This window comes from Dryobates pubescens, chromosome 11 (assembly GCF_014839835.1).
Source record: "Dryobates pubescens isolate bDryPub1 chromosome 11, bDryPub1.pri, whole genome shotgun sequence".
Classification (NCBI taxonomy): Eukaryota; Metazoa; Chordata; class Aves; order Piciformes; family Picidae; genus Dryobates; species Dryobates pubescens.
The window spans coordinates 18,976,681-19,001,559 of record NC_071622.1 but is presented as its reverse complement, the minus strand read 5'-3'; the positions used below and the strand labels follow the sequence as shown (position 1 = coordinate 19,001,559).

The 24,879-nt window shown below is 39.5% G+C and overlaps 2 protein-coding genes across 2 annotated transcripts in view; both read right to left on the bottom strand.

Annotated features, from left to right (window-relative positions):
• The window catches only part of ZNHIT6 (zinc finger HIT-type containing 6), a 30,374-nt gene extending 12,513 nt beyond the window's left edge, over nucleotides 1-17,861 (bottom strand). The window contains exons 1-8 of the mRNA XM_054165194.1: nucleotides 17,749-17,861; nucleotides 16,342-16,407; nucleotides 16,146-16,252; nucleotides 15,975-16,060; nucleotides 14,626-14,729; nucleotides 9,808-9,876; nucleotides 8,959-9,039; nucleotides 8,369-8,449 (exon numbers count right to left, since the gene is read on the bottom strand). Of these exons, the coding sequence (XP_054021169.1) occupies nucleotides 8,369-8,449; nucleotides 8,959-9,039; nucleotides 9,808-9,876; nucleotides 14,626-14,729; nucleotides 15,975-16,060; nucleotides 16,146-16,252; nucleotides 16,342-16,407; nucleotides 17,749-17,816 (662 nt within the window). The 5' untranslated portion in view covers nucleotides 17,817-17,861. The remainder of the gene's footprint in view (nucleotides 1-8,368; nucleotides 8,450-8,958; nucleotides 9,040-9,807; nucleotides 9,877-14,625; nucleotides 14,730-15,974; nucleotides 16,061-16,145; nucleotides 16,253-16,341; nucleotides 16,408-17,748) is intronic.
• Nucleotides 17,862-19,472: 1,611 nt separating this feature from the next.
• The window catches only part of COL24A1 (collagen type XXIV alpha 1 chain), a 126,172-nt gene continuing 120,765 nt past the window's right edge, over nucleotides 19,473-24,879 (bottom strand). The window contains exons 58-60 of the mRNA XM_054165019.1: nucleotides 23,735-23,844; nucleotides 22,436-22,651; nucleotides 19,473-20,862 (exon numbers count right to left, since the gene is read on the bottom strand). Coding sequence (XP_054020994.1) covers nucleotides 20,716-20,862; nucleotides 22,436-22,651; nucleotides 23,735-23,844 — 473 coding nt within the window. The 3' untranslated portion in view covers nucleotides 19,473-20,715. The remainder of the gene's footprint in view (nucleotides 20,863-22,435; nucleotides 22,652-23,734; nucleotides 23,845-24,879) is intronic.

The window sequence follows — 24,879 nt, the reverse complement described above, 5'->3', positions numbered from 1 at the left end:
TTCAGAAAAAAATTTCCACAGCAACTCAGATAGTTGAACTAAACCCCTTGATACACCTCAGAACACTTATCCTAGACTTGAATCAGACACAGTCCGAATGCTACTTCTACTCTAGAGCCCATTTTTACCCCCACCAGGAGTCAATGGATCATTCAACAAGGTTTTCCCATCTGCAAACTTGGACTTCACGGCCTGTCAATTTCCCATCAAGTCTGCCTTATACACGCATGCTACACAGTGTGCAGACTTCCATGAAGGTATTTTCCATACTATGCATATGTTACAGAGTACAATATATGTACATGATTCCTCTCTGCTCCCTAGTAGAGATGGTGGATTGGAGAAAACTGCAAGGTTTGTTCTTGAAACTGCCTTTCCTAGATATTAATTTTTCTCAGAGAAAGAAAATTTGCCTGTGCATAAGCTGGGGATGCTGCTCCAAGACCAGCTATGATGAAGAAAAGAGGCTACTGTGTGCAGTTTTCTTTACATTTCACAATTTGGGGTGTGCCTACCTACTTTGCAAACACGCAGGCTTTGTAGGTCTTCGGTTTTACCTGTGGTAGGTACAGAACAAGACAAACTGCAGGCTGAAGCCCACACTAGCACTCGTATTGTTATCTCATCCTCCACCTCTTTACTAACTCAAATATCGCTCCTTTGTAAACGGTCTGGATCCAACTTGCTGCAATATGGACAGCAGAATGTTGGAGCAGAGGCTATAATTTGAAATAAATCTTTGTGTAATAGATGTCTCAGTCAGCAGCTCTCTAGCTGGGACACTCCAGAAACCCTAATGCAATACCATTAATTATAAAACAATTCATCCAAAAGAATTCAGCATGGGTTACAAAACGCTGGATTGTTATTTTAGAAAACAGGCGCCTACTGGTTCATAAAGGAATCCCTTTCAAGAAACAAAATGAATGATTGCTCAAGATAGTAAAATGGACAAACTCTGATTTATTTTTTTTTTGGAACCATCCCAAAAATCTTCTCAAAGGTCAAGTAATTGTAGTCAGACATCATAAACGTTTAGCTATGCATGGTACAGATTCAGATCACACATTTTATATTCAGCAATGACTAGTTTTCTGCTTTCCATCTGTGTTACACAATGCAGGATTTCAATGAAAAATGTAAGCTGAATAGGAAGGGTGACTATTTTTTACAGTAAAAGCTATATATCCTGGCATTTGTTGCTCTGCATCACTTTTGTCAGCAGAGACTGACGTTCAGATAAAGGGGGAGCATGTGAAAAATGATGCTAAAATGGCTGCAGTAACAAAACTAGAAAGCCTGAAATGACCTACAAGAAAACATAACGAAGTATTCAGTACAAAAAGCGAAAGTTGTAGTAACTATCCCCCCTCCCCAAGCAAAATATAACACTCTGGGAAAAATACAGCAGCAAGTATTAATACACAGAGGTGTTGTGTTTAAGAAACAGACTACAGACCAAATTCTACTTGCCCCTGAACAAAGTTGACAGAGCCCAACTACAGTTGTGCAGTGAAGAATGACTATTGTAAGCTAGCTCTCTGCTTTTGTGAAGCTGGCAGAGCTGCTTTTGTGCCAGCTGCTGTGAGCTAGAGAGGAGTAATGAATTCTACTGTCAATCTTCTGCTGGCATAGGTTAAAGCCAGCTTGGGGTCTGTTCCAACTCATGCCAAGGCCAGCAGTTCAGCCAGGGATTTGTATCCTTAATTCCTGTCTCATGTATACCACATAATAATAACACAAATGTGAAAAGAAATTGCTTCCTAAGTAAGACTATAGAACCTTAAATAAACCACCCCACACTTTTCAACATTTGCAGAAAATGCAGAAGAGGAAACAATGCTTGCAATGTGCCAATTCTAGTACATGTGTTCTGCTAGGTGAAGTAGTATTTTTTAAATGAGCTGGCAATATGGTGATAAAAAGAACTGATACGTGCACCACACTAAGAGCAGTGACTTTTTAAAGCAACTGGAGTTACATGAAAAGCAGAAAGCAAACTATAAGCTATGTTAGTTTTATATGAGGTTATCCACAAATGATAATGCAGAAAGAAGTGCCCTAGAAGAGGATATCAAAAATTAAGGATAACACTAACAGTATTTGAGGCTATCTGCAACATATATTTAAATATAAATTTTTGATAATAAAATCAGAAATAACAGGTATCTAATAGATACTTTTAATAACAGAAAAACAGATAACCCAATACAAATGCAACACTTAAAAAGATTTGGTTCCTTTATATTAATCTTTAAATTCCAAGGTGAGTTCCTAAAAGTCTGTTGGCATATTTGCACACGCCAAAGCAAAAAACTTACTTAGAGTCTTAAATCTATTATTTTGACTACTGCGACCTACTAATGTGATCTAATGCTTAGTTATTTAAAAGCAATAGACTACAAAAGAAAATTCTCTTTGAGCACAGAACTCAGTCATCTAAGGAAATAACTCTCATTTCTGCCATCTGATCTTGAGACAGGGAAGTGCTCCAAAATTACTAACATCATCCAGCTTTCTGGGAAGCAACTGCACTGGATCAGTCAAAGCAAAATTAAGTGTTCACCACCATAAAGCAATGGCATTCAGTAGAAAAGAACCCCTGATACTAGTCTAGCAGATTTTCTTCCCTGTGGCCCACAAGAATTAAGTGGCAAACATGCCAGTATTCTCATGTGCACAGCCAATGTCACCACAGAGAGTAAGAAGCCCCTTGACGCTGGAACTGGTACAAAAATGCTTTTGGTATTTTGTGCTTTCTGAGTAACTGAAGCATGCATGAGCTGCACCAGTACTACCAATATAAACCCCAAAATCTACAACTGATTCTCTACCCACCCCTGTAGGGTGGCAGTTTTACAGAAGAAAAGCTACAGGATGCAGTCTGATACTACTCTGTACTAGAGCTCCTTTAAGGATATGGTTCACTGAAACCAGTGGCCTTTGCAAAGCTGTTCAATACAAACAGAATGTATTTTGCAAGCACCTAAATATTCCATCAGTGCCTAATGATACCTTTAAATCCCCAAAAGTCTTCAACAACATTCATGTGCCAGTCTGAATATATTAACAAGCAAAATCCAGTATCTATAAACAGACCTAATGCTGATGCTTAAAAAACCCACTGCTTTTTAATTCCATTAAACTAAATGCACGTGATTAAAGACAGGCAACTATTTGAGCTAGATTTATGTAAGATATTACTGAACCCTCAACAAGACTTCTTTAATTAATTGTCTCTTAGATGAAGATATCTACCTTAAACCAAGTTTGCTGCAGTTATTTCTCTTCTAGAAATAGGATCATCTTAGAGTAATTAATGTTTTCATTAAACATCTGTAGTTAAAAAAAAACCCCAAGTCTGACCATTAACTTAATTATAACAAGTGTCAAGGGTCTGTTGGATTTAGGAATTATATTTCTGGGATTTTTGTCGTTAGGTTTTTGGGTTTTTTTTGTTTGCTTTGTTTTGGTTTTGTTACACAAAGCCTAACAAGGAAAACAAGAAGGTATATTTCCCAAACCAGATGGTATAATTTTGCAGTTGGATCTTTCCTTAGTGGAAAAAGCAATACTCTTACCATATGAAGTCACTTTGAAGGCATCCCAAATAAGGGACTGAAGACAGTCAGGACACTAATTTATCCTGAAGAAAGAAAAGACTACTTTATAAAAGAATGTACACTCTAAAATCATCCAAGAGGCAGCAGTTAAACCTTTCTTGGAATAGCTACAGCTAAGGAGAGAATAGACACCAACCACCATCTAAATATTGCATAACAGGTGACAGAGGCAAGCACCACCAAATGGAAAACTATTATAACCCATTCAAATGCAGATTTTTTCCAAACCAAGGTTTTAAAGCAGAGAGAGAGTTGTGTAATGCTGGTTTTCTCAAACCTTTCTTTGTAAGTTTCATTAAAGAGTAAGTGCAATTAATAAGAAGACTATCAAGTGGCTTAACAGTTTCAGTGTTATACAGCACTAGGTGACAGGTAGGGAAGAGAGGACAGGAGGAGAGATTATGCTTTACATTACTCCAAGTAATTGTGGAGTGCTTCCAATTCATACTGAAAGCAATTCTGACAAGCTGGTTTTACAGAAGACAAAAGTAAGAGCTTATCACACAGTTCTCTAGGAACAGTTACCACCAATTACAAAAGGCACCTAAGAAGAAGAAAGCAAGCACTGTGTTGTTTGGCAACTGTCCATGATGTCTGCACACCAATGGATCCATGCAGCTGCTTTCTTAAGATCTGCAGAACTCCTGTGAGGAAGCAGAAGTCTCTACTACATGACTAATTTATATTTTTGGAGAAAGAAAAAAAGAAAACCCAAAAAATTTAAAGCATTCTGCAGAGGACCTTCAAACTAAAAAAGGCATTTGCTGTGAAACACAGAAAATAGCCAGAACGAAACCACAAACTCCTGTTCAATAAACAATTGCAGGAAATACTAAAATCCTTCTGTAACATACTTATCTTTAAAACAGAAGACTGACATTTTATAACCCATAATAATTCTGCTTAGATATTATCTGAAACACCATTGGATTTCCTCAATAAGATGTAATTGTAACTATTAACTGTATTTTTTTTCAGAAGGTTCTGCGAAACCTAAAATCAACATCCAACTCAGCAATGTGTATTTACAGCCTTTCTATTATCTGGTGTTTGTGGAGAAGGAATTTTTTTGGTGAGCCCAAGGGAAGCTTTGAATAACACAACATTCATGTAGACTCTATTTATTCGTGGACTACACCAATCCTACTCTTCCAGTCTGCCCACAGAAGGACGGAAGAGGATTTTGTCATACAGGAACGTACAGCCTAAAACCCTGCAGAATAAGGTGGCACAGGATGAGAAATTACTCTGACAGTGGTGCTCAAGGCTACACAAGCCAGAAGTTAACAGCTCCCCACTGTTAAAGAAATGTGGATAAAAAAACATGACAGCACTGTCTCCACTCAGCTTTTGTTCCAGGCTGAACACCACCATGCAGCAAGCTGGTCACAAGTACTTCCACTGCAGTTGCAGGTATTGATTTATAGAATGAGAGCCATACATCTCAAATTAATTTAAGTGAGGGGGAAGTCCACAGGAGAAGAAATCAATTCACATTTTCTTTTACTTAACTGTAATGCAACTACAGAAAAAAATTAAATTCCCTCATAGAGCCTTTGTCACAAGCAGCACGCTGGCCTAACTGTGCTGAGAGCGCCCGCTGGCAGAAGCACAGCTTGTGTCGACAGAAGATGCTTTTCTGCTGACACAGCAGTGCCATCATTTCAAACAAACTTTGTTCTTTCCTTTCAGACAAGGAATTTTCTTTCAATATGTTGCTTCCTTGACCTGTCTGCACTCCACAGCTGGGCTTGTTCCAACAACTCATATGAACAGATTCACATAATTTCCAAGTGAGGAACTGCATTTCTCAAGTCAAAACTTTTCTGTTTTAACTTTCTGCAGTTCTTTTAAAACTTTAAACTTTGCATTCACTAGATGTGGTAAATACCAATTCCTGTGACTTTGATATGAATAGAATAGAATAGAGTAGACCAGGCAAAGCCAATTTCGGGAATACAGATGGGGCTGGAACTTAAGGTTATTTACAGCAATTAAATTTAACTTCCTGAGGAGAGTTCTCTCTCAACAAATCAGTGAGCTAAGGAAGCATCACACAGATTTCAGAAGAGGAAAATGGTTAAGTAACAAAAGAAACCGATGAGCATAGAGACACTCCACTTGGATATTAAACCAGTTCTTTCCCAAGGCTTCTATGCAACTCACATACTCCACCTCAAAAGATTAAGAGGTGCACATTACTTGCTATTACAAAAGCAATTTTTCCTTCTTTTCTAAAAAAGGAAATGTGAAAACCCAAGTGCCAAAACACCACAGAAAACCCCACCTGTGTATGAATTCCTTTATTTTACAATACAAGTAACTCTTCAAGATCGTTGCTTGAATACCACCTTCCCAACCTTGTACTGCAAGATGTACAGCAGTAACATGCATTTTCAGTTTTTGTTACTTGAGAAGGGGACAGATGTTGCTCATGCTCTGGGAACCTGTTCTGTTAACAGATAAGCAGAAGAGTCTGCTAAAAATATTTTTTAAATGGGAAGTTGTTTCTGATCTCATTTCCTATAGCTGAACTCCCAAAAAGGCTTCGTTACTTGGGTGCAACAGCACATCCAAACTGCATGGCTACTGTGCCTGTGCTGGACAGCCCTTCATGGAGCACTGGGAAATGCAGCTGAAAGAGAGGAACTGAGCAGAATTCATCTATCAACAGGTGCTTCTGCAGTAAACTTTGCAGGGCAGCTCACACCACCAGCTAAACCATTGCTAAACTTCTTCCCTAAACACCCAGAATTTGGTTATTCTTGAACTAAACAGGTATCAGTCCAGACATCTTGTCTTTCAGAAAGCTGTGTAAATGCCTCTTTTAATCCCTAGTGGGAGCACCAGTAGGCCTTAATTACCTGGACAATCATCACCTGGGATATCCAACCACATTCCTTTCCCGGGGGTTCAGGAATAGACTAGACTAGATTATTTTAGTTGGAAGTGCCCTACAACAATCACTTAGTCCAATTGCCTGACCAATTCAGGGTTGACCTGATGTAAAAATGTTATTAAGAAAATTGTTCAAATGCTTCTTAAACACTGACAGGCTTGGGGCATTGACCACCTCTATAGAGAGCCTGTTCTGATGTTTCACCACTCTCAGTACAGAAATGCTTCCTAATGCTCAGTGTAAACCTCCCCTGGACCAGTTTTGAGTCATTCCTGTATGTCCTGTCACCAGATACCAGAGAGAAGAGATTGGCACCTCCCTCCCCAATTCCCCTCCTCATGAAGCTGTAGGGAGCAATGAGGCTGCCCCTCAGCCTCCTTTTCTCCAGACTAGACAAGCCCAAACTCCTTAACTGAATACTGAAGACACTGAATACAGCCAACAATCACCTCTTCTGACTGGCTGGTTATACCTTCCAGGATATGGTTTGCCTTCTTAGCTGCCAGGGCACACTGCTGGCTCCTACTGAGCCTGCTGTTGACCAGTACTCCCAGATGGCTTTCTGTACAGCCGCTGTCCAGCCACTCCCCTCCCAACCTACACTTGTGCCCAGCATTACTCCTTCCCAGGTGTAGAAGCTGGCTTTTTGACTTTTTACATTTCATCCCATTAATCATAGCCCAGTGTTCCAGTCTATCTAGAGCCCTCTGCAAGGCCTTCTGTTCCTCAGGAGTCAACAGAACCTCCCAGTTTGGTATTACCAGCATACTTGCTAATGGAACATTCAACTCCTGTATCCAGATCATTGATCACTATGTTAAACAGAACTGACCCCATAACTGAGCCCTAAGGAACACTGCTGGTGAGCTATTACCAGCCAGATGTAGCCCCATTCACTATGGCCCTTTGAGCTCTGCCTCAGCCTGTTCTTCACCTAGCATACCATGAACCCGCTCATCCCACAGCTGGACAATTTGTCCAGAAGCATCAAAAGGAAGGAAAGAAAGTATTAAAAGCCTTACTAAAATCCAGAACAACTACATCCACCAGCTCCCCTTCATCCACTAGGTGCGTTTTAGTTAAACAGGACTTTTGCTTTGTGAACCCACACTGACTGTGCCTGATGGTTCCATTATTTTTTATATGCCTTTCAGTTGCACCCAGTAAAATTTTTGCCACCATATTTCCAGGAACTAAGGTTAGACTAACAGGTCTGTAGTTCACAGGGTCTGCCTTCACACCCTCCTTGCCAACTGGAGTAACCACAAAATATGGTTACATGAAGAGTGATGCAAAGGAGTTATATCAAATGCAGTGACTGGATGCTGGTGAACACAGAGCTTCTGCTGCAATGATTTAAAAAGACAGCTCAACTCAACTATCACCTCAGCTCTTGAGGAGATTAAGACATCCACAGAGGAACTTGCAGAAGGGAATGGACACCTCTCTTTCTACTGGTCAATACAGTAATTTCACATTTTAACACAAACCTATCTTTACTGCAGGTGTTACATTTGCATGGCTTGCTACTGAAGCAACTGAGGTACAGGTACACTCGCTCTTCCACCAATCTAGCTGCAAAGTGCCCTAGCTTCATAAATTGTCCAAGGATGAGTCTGCTGAATTTCTTACTCAGTAACTGCACAGAAATTTCAGTGTTGACATATTGCAAGACAAAGAAATAACAATTTTGCTGATTGCTTTTTTTATGAGGGCTGCTAATTACTCCCTGAACTTTAACCTGTGAGATTATGTAATCTCTGTATTAAAGGCTAAAAAAAAAAAAAGGCATTATTACTTTTGCTGGTTTTAATTAATAAACACACGAAATGAAGAATCACCTTACCTGACAGAGTTTTGTTTCCTGTTTTCTATTTTCATTAAAATTTGTACATCTGACTGAGGAGACATTGTATACATTTTTAATCTGAAAGAAAGAATATGCCATAGAAATGAAGAATCCATGATGTACAATGGCTTTCTTCCTATCTTCTGTAAGAGATGGGCATCTTTTGCACATCAACAGCCAAAAGTATGTATTCACAAAGGCAGTAATTTGCCACATACTAAGTATTTCCTATAAATGAGAGCTGTAATGACAAGTATGCTTTTCTAATTACTCTAAAGAAAAGGTTCCCTCTCACCCCCATTGAGGTTAATTATGGTTACATTTTTAGAATTACAGTTGCTTTATTTGATCTTTATGCCACAAGTCAATTTCTTAATCTTTTCCCAGTTTAAAGTTGGTGGCTCTACTCCAGGGTTAGTTGGTTGGTTAGGATGGTTTTCATCACAGGATTTAAAAGATGTACTGCTGACTGGGAATTCAGCTCTGCATGCTAAAAGAGCAGCTAGTTGAAGCCATTTACTCAGAACTGTTCCCTTCTTTTGTTAGTACATTAGATGAACTAAGTAGAAAAGTTGTTCAATACACACCTTTGACAAACTACAGGATCTGACTCCACTGGATCAATGTATGGCTTAAGGATATCAGCGAGTGCTTTATCGTCAGGCACCCTTTCATCAAAGATAAAAATCAAATACATAAGGCACGGCTCATCATGTACACAAACATCTGTTAACCAAGTCAGCTGGAGGGAGCTGAGTGTTTGCACACTATAGTGGCACAATTGAGTAGTTTTTTGGAAGGATCACAAACGTCTATCGATACAGCACAGATAATTGGAAGCTTTATCTCAGTTTCAAAACCAGGACTTCTCTGACATATACAAGGAAGAAGCAGATGTGTATCTCTTAGTTTCTAACCCTGCACCAGAAACATGCTGTTCCTACAGTATTAAAAGCAGACAAGGGCCTACTTCTCATCCTCCTGCAGGCTAGGAAAAAAGGAGAAACATTTGTCAAAAAGAGCTTGTTTTTTGGCCTTTGCAAAATGTGCATGTGGGTTTTCCCACAATGCAAATCTGTTTCATCTTACATGAAGCTCCAGTGTCCCAGGGAGGAGAGATGGCAAACCTTGCTGAATGTTTGCGCCGTAAGAAGAGGGTATGCCAGGTGTACTGGATATACAAGCTGCTCTTGTTTACAGAGAGAAAAGGACTAGCAATCAACCATTCTGCCTGATTTGAAAAGCTAGATAGCTTTCAAAGAGGAAAGCACTACACAACTTTTAGTATATTTTCAATTTAAATGTCTTTGTAATGAAAACTAAAAATAATATTTGAGTTTACTTTGTGTAATAGAAACGGGTAAGAATTGATTAAAATATTTTGCAGTTCAACTTCAGCAGACTAATTAATAAAGTATGTTTTTCAAGCTCTTTACCCTTTCAAAACATATTCAGCATGACAGTGAGGAAATACAAGCTTCAAATGCCAGTAAAACTTCTTCTCCCTGGAAAGAAAAAGAAATGCATATTCTTAGTGTTAGCCAGTAACTACACCTTGTTTTAACCATGATAAAGCTCTAACCCTAACCCATACCCTATAGTTACATGTTATCAACTAAAGAAGATTTTCTAGCATTTTTTCATCATCTTCCATAATTTTTCCAAATAGGCCATGTTCATCTACTCTAAGTGACCAACCTTTATTGAGACAGGCTTTCTTTCTGTCAGATTTTTAAATCAAGAGAGCCAGAGCAATGAGAGTACTATCCATCTTCCTCTTCCAAGATGAAAAGGACAAACCCTGATACAGCTCACAGAAACATGTATGTAGTCTTGAGGGGCTGTCTCCAAAACAGACACTTGAAAAAGAAATGTTCCAGAAATATTTCTATCTACTACCTGTTAGGAATACTCTTTATCTGTCTGCAGAAATGGTCATCACACAGCACATTCTGATTTCACATGCAAGACCAGTCTCCTACAGGCTCACTGAGCAGATCCAGCTCATCACTGAGTAAAAATCAGCTTAAGAGGGTTCTTTTCAGACTTTCACCATCCCTCCCCCTTCCAGACACATGGAAGGAAGTCTATAGAACAGTGCAGAGGAAGAGGTATGAATCTGGGATTTGAAACATTGCAGTTAAAAAGATTGTTTGTTGTCCAAATGTTTCACTGTAGAAAAACAGAAATGTTGATTCTTTTTTTATTTCCATTTGTCTTCAAAGTAGTCTTGCATAAAGTAAACAGCAAACAGAAAGAGGTAAGATAGATGAAGAACAGGGCAGGAGAAGGCAAGGGAAAAAGAAGCTTAGAATTGGCATAGCCTCCCTCACCATTGCTGATCTCTGCCCAGTTAGAGAACTTGATGTCAACTGCAGATTCTATCAAAGCTGCTTCACAACAAGTTCCGATTAAAATTAGATATCCTGGCTCCAGATCTCACTGACTTCATTTTCCATTATGGCTCACTGGGGTAGTATTTCCTTCAAACACAACTGACATGTACTATGTTCATTTTTAAAATGAAATTGCTTAATTGAGTAAGTCATCTGCAGTTGAGCAACAGCGCAGTGCATGAAGTGTTCCATACTGCTCAGCTGCCATGGAACGCCACCCCACAGTTTTCCGGAATACCATGGCACTGACTATAAAACTACAAAATGGCAGAGATCTGGATGAGGCACAAGTACATCACTGATGTCAGCAAAAGCAACATCCTAGCCCATCCCTGCATTGCTTGGCTTCACGTCCTATTTTGGCTTCTGTGGAAGCATGGAAACTGATCAGAGGGGAAAAGAGAAGTAAGACACCTCTTCCCCTGCAGAGATGTAGCTGCAAATTATGTTCAGAACTGTACAGGCTGTGTTGCAACTACCACTCTTGTGAAGCAAAATAACTTTCTCACTTGTCTCCCTTCCATTTCCTCTAAGATTTCAAAAAAATTATCTTCTATAATCAACTGTAGTTTTCACAGAACTACAGGTGTATGATCTAAAACATCTTCACAGCAAAGCACACAGCACATCTTACATCAAAACACAAATACTATTTCCTGTCCACATTATTTTGATGAAGAAGAGATTAAAAGGACACAAAGCAGTTTAATGAAGGACCACCTATCCTTTAATTTGACAGCACCCAATACTCTCATCTAATGCATTGAAGTTTAATTGAAATACTGGGCATTCAGTATTTACACCTTTGGGTAACAATGACTTTCTCAGCTTTCATAAGCAATGCAAATTCAGCCCAAGTAAGTGACTAGATTCTCTCGTGGATTAAGAAAGAGTAACTTTTACATTAACACACAGAGGTATGATTTCATTCCTCCCACCCCTCTCCAAACCGTGCTCCTAGTGCCAAATTGACTTTGCTGCACTTCAAACAAGAGCACTCAAAACAGGAAGTCTCCGTTTTCTTGAAACTTCATCAAGCTAATTCCTGGATTTGATGTATAAACAGCAAAACTGAAATACTTCTACTAGGCTGTTTCCTAGTTACAGTAAACAGCATGACAATCAATGAAGAACTGAAGCATGCTTCCTTTGTAACGTGTAGTGTTCTAACAAGGGGGCTCCCAACAGCAGAAGATATTATTAACAGTGTGTTGCAATAATAAAACATGCTAGGCTTGAATTGAGAGTCTTGTGTAAATTAAAGGGATGCTGTCAAGGCCCAGTAACCCAAACTGTAACAATCTTTAAAGAATAAAACCACTTGAAATTCTGCAAATAAACGAAATTATGATTGGATTCATTATGAGAATGAAGTGTTTCAGGTACAGAAATTGGCCAGTACTCATCTTCACATAGAGATGTTCCAAAGAGCGACTGGTTTATTGAAATGGCACTTCCAAGTGCCATTTCTTTGCCTTGGAACTTACTCTGGCAGGTCCCAGAAAGCAAGCAAAACTTGGAACAACTACATTCAGGTTTAACAGCTCCAACAGTGCAATATTAGCCCAACCCCCAGCTCACATAGCTCCCTGGTAAACAGCAACACTTCAAAAAATTAATTTAAACTATCTCTATTTAGCTAAGGATTAGAGTTGACATTGTAGGCCTTTCAGGTAAAACTCAAAGCAGTTTCTATAACACTAATGATGTCTTAACTGATGCTAATCCCAAACCTCCACACTATACTTTATTCTCAGAACCAAATCAAGGAAGACAGATAATGAAAAGGATTCCTTCTTCTCCCACATACATTGTATGATCAGATGCTCTCAGACTATAGGCATGCCTTTTACCAGCGGGGAAGACTTGAGCCCTCTGGCTCCCCTTGCCGGGGAGGAGAGGTAAGAAGGATTTTGTCTGGGAGGTCCTGTGAACAGAGCTGGGAGAAAGATAGGTGAAGATGCCTGTGACACTGTGACACAGCAGGGAGGATCAGAGCAGGACAGCATAGACTGCAGAGCAGTAGGAGTTGCACTATTCCATTCCAATGTCTCATCACTGTCATTATCTCCAGCCATGGAGTTGCAAGCTCATTCCCCTCTTCCCATCTGACTACTGACTGGAGTTTCCTGGTTACTGCCTCAACCCTCATCCCAATTTGGTCACACTCTCCACACCTTTCCCAAAGAAAGGATAAGGCATTCTCCCAGACAGCTTGTGAAATATTTCCATACCTATCTGCCAACAGGTTTTTAAATCTACTTGTGTTAAACAACATAAAGTATGTGATATGCTTCAAAGAGTAATCTCAAAGCTCAATTTGCTCCCAACACAAGCTATACTTCAGTATGTACCTAAAAAGGCTTTCTAGAGAAAAAGAGATTTAAAAACATGATACATGAAGGCAAGTTTTTGTCAGCAAATTATTGTACCATAACCAGGATCTTCCCAATAGCATCAAACCTCCCTTTATCTGTGCCTTTCTTGTTCTTCTGTCCTTTTCTTAGCCACTGATTCCATTATCCTGAGGCTTTTTGGACTTGCTCTGAAAGATACTCTTCACCCTGTACTAACCTTAAAGGTTTATGTTGTTAAGGTAAGGTTACATTAAGGTAATTCTCTAGAAAAGTTAAACTCGGTTCTAACCCTGAGATACTTCAATAGCATGACATTAGCAGAATGTATCTGTAAAAGTTTGAGCACATTACCAAAGAAAAGAAAGTGTCTCAGTGATCCATAAATTTGGATCTAGAGAGGAGAAAATGTCCCAGATTTCCTTTCTTTCCATTAGTCTACCCTAGGTTTTCTCTACCAGAACCAGTAAAATATGTAACTTTAAAAGGTTCAACTTCTACATCTCTTTTGTGCCTTATGTTCTGCTAAAAGGAAAGATCTGCAAACCCAAAAAACTATGCTGTTGCCTCAGAAGATATGATATACAGGCAGGTGGGTTCAGTAGTTTGCCAGGTAGGTCATTACTTTGTTATAGAGAGACACCTGGTGGTTAGTCAGTGGCCAGCCAGTGCCCAGCCACAGGCCAGTGCCCTGCCAGACATCATGGCTTGTACCTCTCAGAGAATAAATGCATAAATACATCCTGAAAACAGAACTTGTCTCCAAAACTGAAATCATAATAAAATCAAGCGGAAGAGCCATCAGCAGTAGCTGACACAGCTGAGTACTATGGAAAGCCCAGAAAGCATTTATACTTGCTCCCAGTAGAGCATCAAGTTGATCTCTTAGAACTGTTCCTGTGAAAATACTTCAAAATACAAACTCTGGATATCAGAGAAAACCCAGAGTGGATAAAGGAAAAAACACTTAAAAGTCTTTTCAGCTTTTTTCCTGAATTCTTATCTGTCTGTCTGCACTTGTCTCTCTAAGTTACACTGTATCAAGCATCCATATCCTCTAGAATAGCAACTTCTCACACAGCAATGCAACAGAGATAACCGTATCGGAAGCACCTCTTCAGACTTAAGTCTGATTGCAAAAATCCCTCTGAAAAGGCATTCTACAATAATCCCGGTACAAATCTTTGAAGAAGTGTTTCCTTTTTCTTGTGTTCAGCAACAAAATTCAATGTTAACTAGAAGATGGAAAAACACAACAGTGCTGGTTCTTCCTCCTGTTACCTAATGTTGGTATTTTTCAAAACAAAACATGAATTCCGTCAGCTGCTAAACTCACCTCAAAGAGCCTAAAAAAATTGAAACCTGCAGTGTGAAATGATAAATCTAAGTAGCTTTTGTAAAAAATCATGCATCCAACAGATTTTAGAAGCAGGCATGTTGCTATGAATTCAGATTTCGTCTTTAGTGAAAGCAAAATACTGACTGCAACCTAACAAAGACTTACGCGGCATTGTAACTGGTTGAATTTTCTCTTCTCTTTGTAAACCCCACAGGCATTGTTCTCAGATCGATATTACACTTCCGAGCTCTGTTTCTCAACCAATATAACTAGCAAAATAATTAAAAGAGAAATAAGTTGAATAATACATTCAAAACGCGAAGTCAAACAACAAAAGAAAGCTTACAGGAATTGAAAACTTAATAAAGGGAGTCTGGAAACTATATATTTTCAGGTGAATTTTTCCTTATTAATCAATTTCCTTAATAACCACTTTTTTCATGATAAATAAACAACATGCCCATGACCTCTTCACAGTAAAGTTCTTTACCATGTCAGTCACTGACAGCCATTGTGGGTGTAATGCTGCCCATAGATTTGTTTTTTGGAGTACAACCTCACCAGCAGAAAGGATGTGCATGGACCATCTCAGCCACTCTGACAAATTCTGATTTGAAGGTAGCACAGAGGTTATCCTCCTGTAAACATGCCCTGTACCACACCTTAAGAACTGCTACCTATGTAGCATCTCACTGTCTTCAGTGTATGCTTTCAAGACATCATGGTGCTAACTGCACACAGAGCATGACTTCAGCCTGAAAGATGAAGTCTTCTAAATTTACTGTCACCAATGTAAGCTCTCTCCAACTGAGTTTAGTGCTGTATTTAAAGATATCATCACAAGACTGTAAAACAACATGGTCCTGATGCCTTTCTGAGACTTATCAACAAGTCAAAGTATTTTGGAACAGATTTTTTTTCTCTTCCTCTTGATCTTGGCCTTCACAGTTAATCATCGTAAGATTTTCAGAAAGTGCCATATATTTCTGTCACCTCATTAATGCTTTACTGGAATTGGGGGGACTTTCAACAAAAAATCCCTTCACCCTTAGAAGGCTGCATTTAATTTCATTGTTGGTTAGATTTATTCTTTGTAGAACTTTAGCTGCATTCATTTGATGTACAAGGAAGCACATAATAATTCGTAGGCTATTAATAAACACATCGTTTATGCAGGAACTTTGTACTTAAAAATTCAAAAAGTCATGGAGGTGAAAATGTTCAAGCTTTCTTAACACACATCTATCATCAAACAGCAAGAGTGGTCATGCTTTAATCTAAACAATGTACATTGCTAGCAACCTATTTTTCTAAGCAATTGGACATAGCCATCAACACTATTATTACATATACCTAGAGACGTCTTTTGATTTATGACTCTATACATTTCTAGGTCATTCATACCCACATAAGAGAGGTACCTGCTCAGAAATCTGGACTGGGACTGCCCCAGTGGGAAATCACAGGTGGTCAACCCTATCTCCACCAGTCCCACTTGCTAATTTAAAACTCACATGTTTTTTTGTTGATGGGCTATGCACAATAGGATGTCGAGCGGCAGCATCAGCTGTCCTTCCCACGTCTTCCAGGAAACGATAATCTGAAAGTTAAACAAGAACAAGAAAGAGTGTGGTACTAGCCCAGTAAAAACAATTAACTTTAAAAACCACAAGGAATATTCTTACCACTCAGTAGGTTCAAGTCAGTAAACTCATTTACAGAGACAAATGCTGTTTTATCCCTGATTCCATTACAGCTCTGCAGAAGCTTATGCTTCTTTACACATAACAGACTGAAACGACAAAAAGAAAAACCTTAACATGCCACACTCAGCACAAATAGGTTAGAAAACCAGAACAATTTAATTCAGATAATAGATACCTGCATGAGTATTTCATGCATCGTGGACATCTGTACTTAGCTTCCTCCTGGCTACAGGTTTCACATCTGAAAGAAGTAAAAAGCACCTATTAATCAAATGACATCTTTGTGCCTTCTTGGCCTGGGGAGGTGAGTGCTCAACAACCATCAATTGACATTTTCAGAAAGAGTTGTATCAACTTTGAAAGAAGAATGAGAAAATACAAATACTCTAAATTAGTTAAGGTGGCAGATAAAACACAAGACTATGGCAAATACCTCCAGTCTTACCTATATTAAAACACAACACAGATGCCTGAAAGAAAGCTAAAAACCTCATGCTAACTGCAAAGTTAGAAGCATAACAAGGCTGTATCAGTTTAGGCTGTGTGGCTGGGTTGTATCAGTGCTTTTCTCCATTACCTGTAATGTGCATCATGCCATGTTGGCTTATAATGCTCCCAGTTTTAAGCAGAAGGAAAAGAGATGTTGGGGATTCACATTTAAACTTGAACACTGCATCACATTTTAAAAATGAAACAGAGAAATCATGGCAATACTGTCAGCAAAACAACTTCTGGCTTTTATCAAGGTCAAAGTCAGGGAACTTCTCAAGTACAATGTGTAAGCTTTATGTATGTATCTAACAACAGTAGTTTTCCAAGAATGACACAAACCCACCACTTTCAACTACTAGAAAAAATACACAAGCCTCAAAATAGTTTCCCTCCCCTCCCCAACAAGCGTCTGCTACTAGCTGACGGCAGGGATGTGAAGGCCAAGCTCAGCAGTCAGTCCCACCTCCTGATGAGAGGCTGTCTCTGTATACTGGCAGCGCAAAGTATTATAGGAACAGGGGGGAAAGTGTTTCATACACTGCAAAACAGAAACAGGGATTACTCTGAACATAGATTTCGCCCCCCCTCCGCGCCCTTAGTCTCTCCACAGTGCCCAATGCTTCACCTCTGTGCAAGAATCCGCAGACGCTGCCGTGGGACAAAACTTGCCCCATACTCAGAACCCGTTCCCTCCCTGTGGAGAAAACGGAACCGCCCCGTTCTGGAGCGGTAACGCCCACGGCACAGGCGGCTTTCTCGCTTGCGAACTGGGAAGAAATGAGGCGGCGCGGCAGCTGCAGGCGGAAAGCTCCGATGCCGTGCACCACAGGCACTTGCGTTCCCTTGGGCCCTCGACGCCCCCCGGAGCGGGTAGGGGCGCAGGCCTGGCCAGCAGCAGCCCTGGCCGGCATGAGGCCCCGTGGAGTCCCCGGGGCAGGCCTACCGTAGCGGTGCTATGTGAGGAGAGGCTGGCGCAGCCTTTGCCGGCGGCGGCCCCGAGCATTTCCGAAGCATAGCCGGCCGCAAGGCTCGGCGGCCAGGTCCGAGAGCGCACGCCAGATGCGGCCCCGCACGCTGTCCTTGCCCATACCTCTGCAAGGATATCTTCCGCCCGCCCGCTGACGGCCGAGAGCTCCCGGACTCGTCCGGCTCCGCCATGGCTGTGCAGCGCCGCCTCTCCACGCGCTGTCCGCTGGGCCTGGCCAGGGCGGGCCCGGCCGCGGCCTTTTCCGGGCGGCGGCGCCGCCTGGCGGCCGTCAGAGGACAACGACCTCAGGTGGCTGAGCCGCGGGCCGACGCCGGGCTTGCCCTGGAGAGAGGGAGAAGGGCTCCCCACTCGGAACCGCCAGAGGCAGGAGGCGGTCAGCTCCCAGCGGCACCGTTCTCCCTTCAGGGTTTATCGCTCCTGCGCTGGCTGCTGCAAAGCCCTACTTCCCAGGGCTTGTGATCGACTTTTAACCATTAAAAAAAACCAATGAAAGGAAAAGGGGTAAAAGGAATCGGACAAAAGACTTGTAATCTAGGTCAGGGCTTGCTCTAAAATTAAGGGTAACAAAGTAGATGGCCACCTCAGAAACCATAAAAAAAATTGAAGACGACAGGTACTTGTTAACATGGTGGAACAAAACTGCACCAGATCGCCTGTGAAGGCCTTAAGGAAAAGATGTCTGATTGCAAGAAACTTCCAAAACACACGCTGCACTGTATACAAATAGACTGTCCAACAGGGTACCTTCAACCAAATGGTTCTGGCAACCTCCCAACTCAAGTGACACAGTACACTACTGTCAGTGTCCTGCTGCACAAGTTCATTGTGCTGTCTGCATGGGACATGCATTTTTGCCTCAGTTACAGAAATGCATGTTTGCACCTGTGCTGCCTGACATTACCTTAAGCTCTTTAAAAGATAATATAATTTCTGTGACATGCCGATATGACTCATAAATATAGGCTATAAAGAATTTCCAGGAATAGGATGAGACTAATAAAAATATACATGAGACAGAAAATGTTCAAAAACATTAAGTTCATGAAGAAAAAAAATAATTCCATTTGCCACAACATCAGCTCCACAGCCAAACTAGGAACTGGTGATACCATCAGAGCGTAATGATCCTGAAAATGCAAAAAAGTGGAGCATTTTCTCTGTAATCCTGCTTTGACTTTAGTTTTATGAGATTTTCTTAAAGGGAACACGATGCTTCAATATAAAATGTAATGTGTCATGGCTTGAGTTGAATCTGCTGCTGATATTCTGTACCATGCTGCTGTCATGCCCGTTTCAAAATGAATGCGGTGGCTGGAGCAAACTATGGTGGGGCTTGAAGTACACGTTGTAACATGAGAGGCTTCCTGTTCTGTTTGCTGCTGCTGGTTTCAGGTTTTTGGGGTGTTGGGCTTTTCCGCTGGGTTGGGGGAAGGTTGCTAGCTTCTGCTGCTGCTTGTGCATTTTGCTGCGATTTTCTGCAGAGGCTAAGATAATTGTGCATCGTATTATTTCCAGTAAAATTCTTTATCTCAGCCCAGAGGTTGTGTTTTTGTTTTGTTTTGTTTCTCTCCTGTTGTTACTTTCCCTCCTGCCTGGTTGGGGGAGAAGGGCTTTTGAGTGGGCTGTGTCAACCCAGGACAGATGTATATTACCTTGTAAAGGTCAGCACTGTCTCGTAGTATTCCATGGCACAAAGCCTGTGTGTTTCCCCTTGGAAAAAGCAGCATTGTCACCTAGTAAGTATCCTTACAGAGTATTTTCATTGTTACTGAGAATGAACTACAAAATACAAAACAGAATAGTAAAAGACAAACAGATAGCTTGGAAGCTTATTTTATTATACTTTGGTAAGTGTGTTTCCCATGGATCAAGACAGTTAAACAAGTGTTTGAACACTCCACTACTCCCCAGTATAGTCTGGTATTGCCTGTGGATTGATAAGAGAGGCATATAAAGAGTGCTTTTCCCAATGGTAAAATTGTTCTTAATATTTTTTTTTATTAAAAAAATTTGAAGATTTTAAAAAGAAGATCTAATAGCTTTGAAAAAGTGGAATTTCTAGGTTGAAGAAATGCTGATTATAATTTAACAGCAGCCATTCAGAAGACATGCTGTAGTAGGTAATTTTCACAAGTTACAAAATATATACACAATGTATCATCTTAAGATGCCTTTGGCATCAGAAAGGTTAACTGAAATACAGAATCTAAACCTCAAAACTACTGTAGGTAGCTCTTCTACTACAATTTTACAATGGCTGTAAAGCTAACTGTTCTGACTATATATGCATCATATACAATGTGCTGTTTCTATACCATTTCCACAACAGTACACAAAAATATTTTAAACAAGAAATCCACATAAATAATGTTTTCATTGTAGTGAAGTATGTGACCAACAATTTAAAACAAGTACCTTTACAACAGAAACACATCCTGATGTAACCAGCACATACAGTCTGAAAGATAAAGGGATTCAAATAATCTCTGCTAAGGCCACAAGCACCTTGTGTTATGAAAAGCACCAGGGTAAGATGGACAGGAAACAAAAAAGAGGTAGTGTGCCATCTGTTAAGATGTATGTGTCCACAAAGGACTATAGTAAAACAATGCTTAAGAAGACCTATTGTACTGTGGCATAATTAACTTCTCATATATAAACTATTGCACATTTGGGAGCATTAGCCAGTATTGCTCCTTCGTATTGTATGTCTCCAGCTTTCCTCGGGATGGCTTTTCTGCAGTGCTGTTCAAGAGATTGCTAAGAACACCAGATGTCCTGAAAATTACCATGTTCAAATACTCAATTCCAGGAAATTATGCAAGAAAGCACTAACAAATTTTTGGTAAATTTTTCTATGAAAATTGTTATAGCCTTTTGGTTCTTTCTTTTCTTTTTCAATGCCATTTCTCCTTAGGAGGAAGTCTTTTTCTTCCTGAGGTTCTTTAACCAGCACTGTTTAAAATGATTCTTCAGTTCCTAGTAATTTTGCCTGCAATGCATTATTACTTTTGCAATCAATCTATGCAGCAATTCCATGTTGATGAAAAAAATTCCAGAACAGAAGCCTTAAAGGAAGCACACTAAACCACTTTCTATGAAGTGCTGCTGTCCTGGTTTGAGATGAGGAAGTGCATTAACTTGTATGACTGGAAGCTGATTAGTGTCCTGAGTGTGAAAAAAGAACTGTGTCTTATGCCAGCTGCCATCTTCAATCTGCAACACACAGAAGCAGAGTATTAGATTCATATCAAAGATGACCCTCAGAAAACACAAATTGTGCTTGGAGAGGAAAAAAAATAGAGAAGAAGCTTTTAGAAACATTTCTTCTCCCACCGGCTCCTAAAGAAACTGTGCAATTTAAGAAATGCCAGTTCTCCCATGGCCACTCCTGGCAATGCCCTAACTGTGGAAAAGCCCAGCCTGGAATCTGGAGCAGATGCAGGTACAGTGCAATATGGATCAGAGCAGAGCGCCTGTCACTTTGCAAGTAGTCCTGGACTCTCAGATCGCTTGCTAAATTCATCTCCAATTCTAAACATTAGCTCTCAAAGTAATGAACTCCACAGGTACTTGAAATGACTCCTTAGGCCCTTAAAGAACACTTGCAAGGAATGAGAGCTGCATTTTTGCCATGAACTTTGTAGTTTATTCTAATCCTTCAAAATCTCAGTAGAAATTGATTCCTCTTTAAAAACTGTAAAACAACTTTATAATGTTGTCTGAATCTCAGAGTGTCTTGATGTTTGCAAGTACTCCATTCTTGGAAATCGTCAAGTACGGTGGACGCCACTGAAAAGTGAAATCCCTGAACAGGTAGTGTGTGAGGTTCTGCACCGCATCTGTACATTGCAGTTTTCCACACATAATTACAGACCCTATAGAATATCACAGAAAAATGGCACTTCTCAGTAGCCATCTCTGTGTGTCTCAATTTTTCTCAGGGATTAAACCAGTTCCAAACAGACTGGGAAGAAGGGACTTCAATGGCCATATCTTATCTTCATGACACAGTCTACAGCATCTCATTGCCATGTGCTAATAAAGGTTGGAGTGTAGCATCTTCAAAGTGACCCAATAAAACCACTTTCTGTCCTCAAAAATCTCACTTGACACCCCTGTATCAATATGGAACCAGCCTCACATCTTTTGTTACTGTAAATGAAAATAGAGCTATAAAATACTGAAAGTATAGGATGCTTGGCTGCTATATTTCATAGTATTCTACCAAGACACAGACTAAATGGATTACATCTTTGTGAATGGAGTAATCAAATAAGCATTAGAAAATTAAACAGCTCTTAGAAATTTTCCTAAATGCAAATACAATTTAATATTTTAGTTACCCACAGAGTCCATTTCCAATCAGCATTAAATTATTAAATAACCATACAATTGACTCAGTTAATGAATTTAAAGATATTTAATTGTCTGAAACTCATTTCTAGCCTGTTTGAACCCAAGACTGTGTGTCAGATAATTTCAACAGAGCTCCTACTGAAACCTAAATCTGTTCCTAAAACTTCCTGGAAGACCTCCTTATTTCTGTTCTGATTTCCTTCCAGTGTCTCAGTAGTCTTGAAACACATGACACAGTGTGAACGGCAGCTTATAGATAGCCTGTATCACATTTGGATAGATATTGAATTCAGTGTCAAATTGCAGAACAATGCAAGAAGTAATATTAAAGGGATGTAAACCTAAATGTTTGTAATTTGCAGAAAGTTAGCAATGTCTAAACAGAAACTCCATTATGGTTTCAATAATGCCAGTGCTGAAAAATATTTACCATGCATTCATCCATAAGCACTTTCGGTTCAAGTAGCGTATTTGCTTTAAATATTTGACCATTCCATCCTTTGAAGCTAACAGATGTTTTCTGGCCACCTGCATGGTTTAATCTCCACATTGGTGTGTTCAGACAATGAATTGTGATGCTGTGGGTTGCTTCTGAGCTCAGTAAATGAAGGAAGTTCATCTGCACTTTTCCAACGCCGAACTCCAGCTAGGTTCCAAGATAAATGCATTGTTAGACTTACAGCTGGACTATGCTGAATGGCCAGCACAACACAAAGTAATATGCACATACATGTCTGGTGTCCAGGCATGGGAGCATGAATAGAAGTTTATACATTGAGATCAATGTCAAAGAGCATGATCTGTGCTTTTCAGGAGAGCTGCTAGGTTCTATTACGGTGATTACTATAAACAAGAGCTTCATAGGATAGTTTCAGAGTTTAAACATTTGCTAATCCATACAACATTGTTGAAACAGCTGGGCAGTAAACACACTTTTTAAATAAGGAAACTGAAACAAATTATTTTGTGATTCAAACAAAGATATTATCAGCAGCAGTATTTTAACTGCAGCCATATCATGCAAGTGTTTAGTCTTTCTGGGCCACAAATTCTGGCAATATCCATATTCTATTAAAAGTCAAAAAATTCACAAGCCTATTTTGATTTCTTTAAGACTAGATCATATTCAGGAGTCTTCCAAATGTAGGAGTATTTATTTTGATATTTCTTTTAAGGTATTCATTTTGGTTTTGCAACAACTACAGTGTATATGTGAAACTCCACAAATAAAACATTTATAGCCTCAAGGATTTAAGGTCTACATGTGAAGAGGGGCATGGACCAATGATATAAAGGAAATCAGTCTCTGCCTAGTGGTATTTAAAAGTAGGTAAGTCTTGAAAAGTAGCCATAATAGTCCTTCTTCCCACCGCATATGACCTCAGCATTGCTAAATTAAACTTAGCTGCCCTGAGTGAGGAGTTACTAATGTAGCTTAGATGTATTTCAGGCTATTTTTTGTGTCTTGTATAGAAAAGTATAAAGCAAAACAAAAAAATTCCATTGGCATGGAAGGTGAGTAAATTAACAGAGGGAGAGATACACTACTATGTATTGTGTCCAGAAAATCTGCAATTTCTGTAACAGAATATATAACATGTCCTTCCACAAAGATGCATGTGACCCCTCCCTGGAGTGTCATAAGTAAACTTTCATGAGTTAAGTAAATAAGCATTTGTTTGCTAATAGTTCTGAGTACAAATACAGTGTCTCTGGAAGCAATGCATACCTTTGTCACAGACAGTGGTGTTAAACATGTCTGACCACCTGCAGTGAAGTTGCAGAAAACTTCAATGGCATCAGAAGGACATCCAATGTTTGGGTCAATCCAGTATTTTCCTATTAGTGTACCATCCCAGATGGAAAATTAACCAAAAATATATTTGTTAGTAAAAAAATTGCTGAAATATTAATACTTTCTGGCAAGTATTAGATATATTGTCACATTAGTTTCACTAGGAAATAAGTCTTTTCGCTATTATAATTCTACTAACACATTCAATTCTGATTACATGTACAATGACTCTTGAGTACTGTCATAGTTTCAAAAAAAGTTTTCTTTTTCTGCAGGTAAAAACTGAGAAAAAAGGTGCTAGGCCCAGGCTGCTCTTTCTATATTAAAACTTAATTTTTTTCTTCTTGGCTTGGCTTTATATAGGAAATATATTCAGGAATGTAAAATATGCATCTAAATTCTCTTGCTCTCACAGCATCTTGAAGATCCTTTTTTTCTTCACTACCATTCACTTACTATTGTGAATCCAATAAAAGAAATAGGACACATACAAATTATATCAGGATTTAGCTTCCCTTAACTGATGGTTAAATATGAGTCAGCTTGTGCTCTACAATTTATCTGTGAGTGTGTGAAGTGAATGACTGTATCAGTGACCTTTGTGGCCCTAAAGGACTGAGTCTTAGGTAGGAGAGCACAGTTCTAATAAAGGTTAGGCTCATCTCTACTGCAGTCATAAAGAATCAGTCCATCATCATCTGTGCTATAGAACAGTGATTTCCCTGTAGACTCTAACTTCATTTCCCATTTCCTCCATAGTTTGTTAATGCTAATATTTGATAATAGGGATGTTTACAGGTTTTTATGTTATTAGGCACTCAGAAAGTGAATTATGTCACAGTATTGACATTACAGGTTTAAAGAATTATTTTTGATTTGAAATATCAATTCAGAACCTTCTGCAATACAACACTTGTCAGCTCTCATTAGGAATCTAGAATCAGGTCTACACAACTGACTGCAAGATTAGCTGTGTCTATTCACAAAATTGGAGTCAGTTTCTAGTTTTCTGGACACCATTTGAAAAAAAAAATATAGATATAAATCTGTCTCTAATATCTATATAACATGAGATAGGT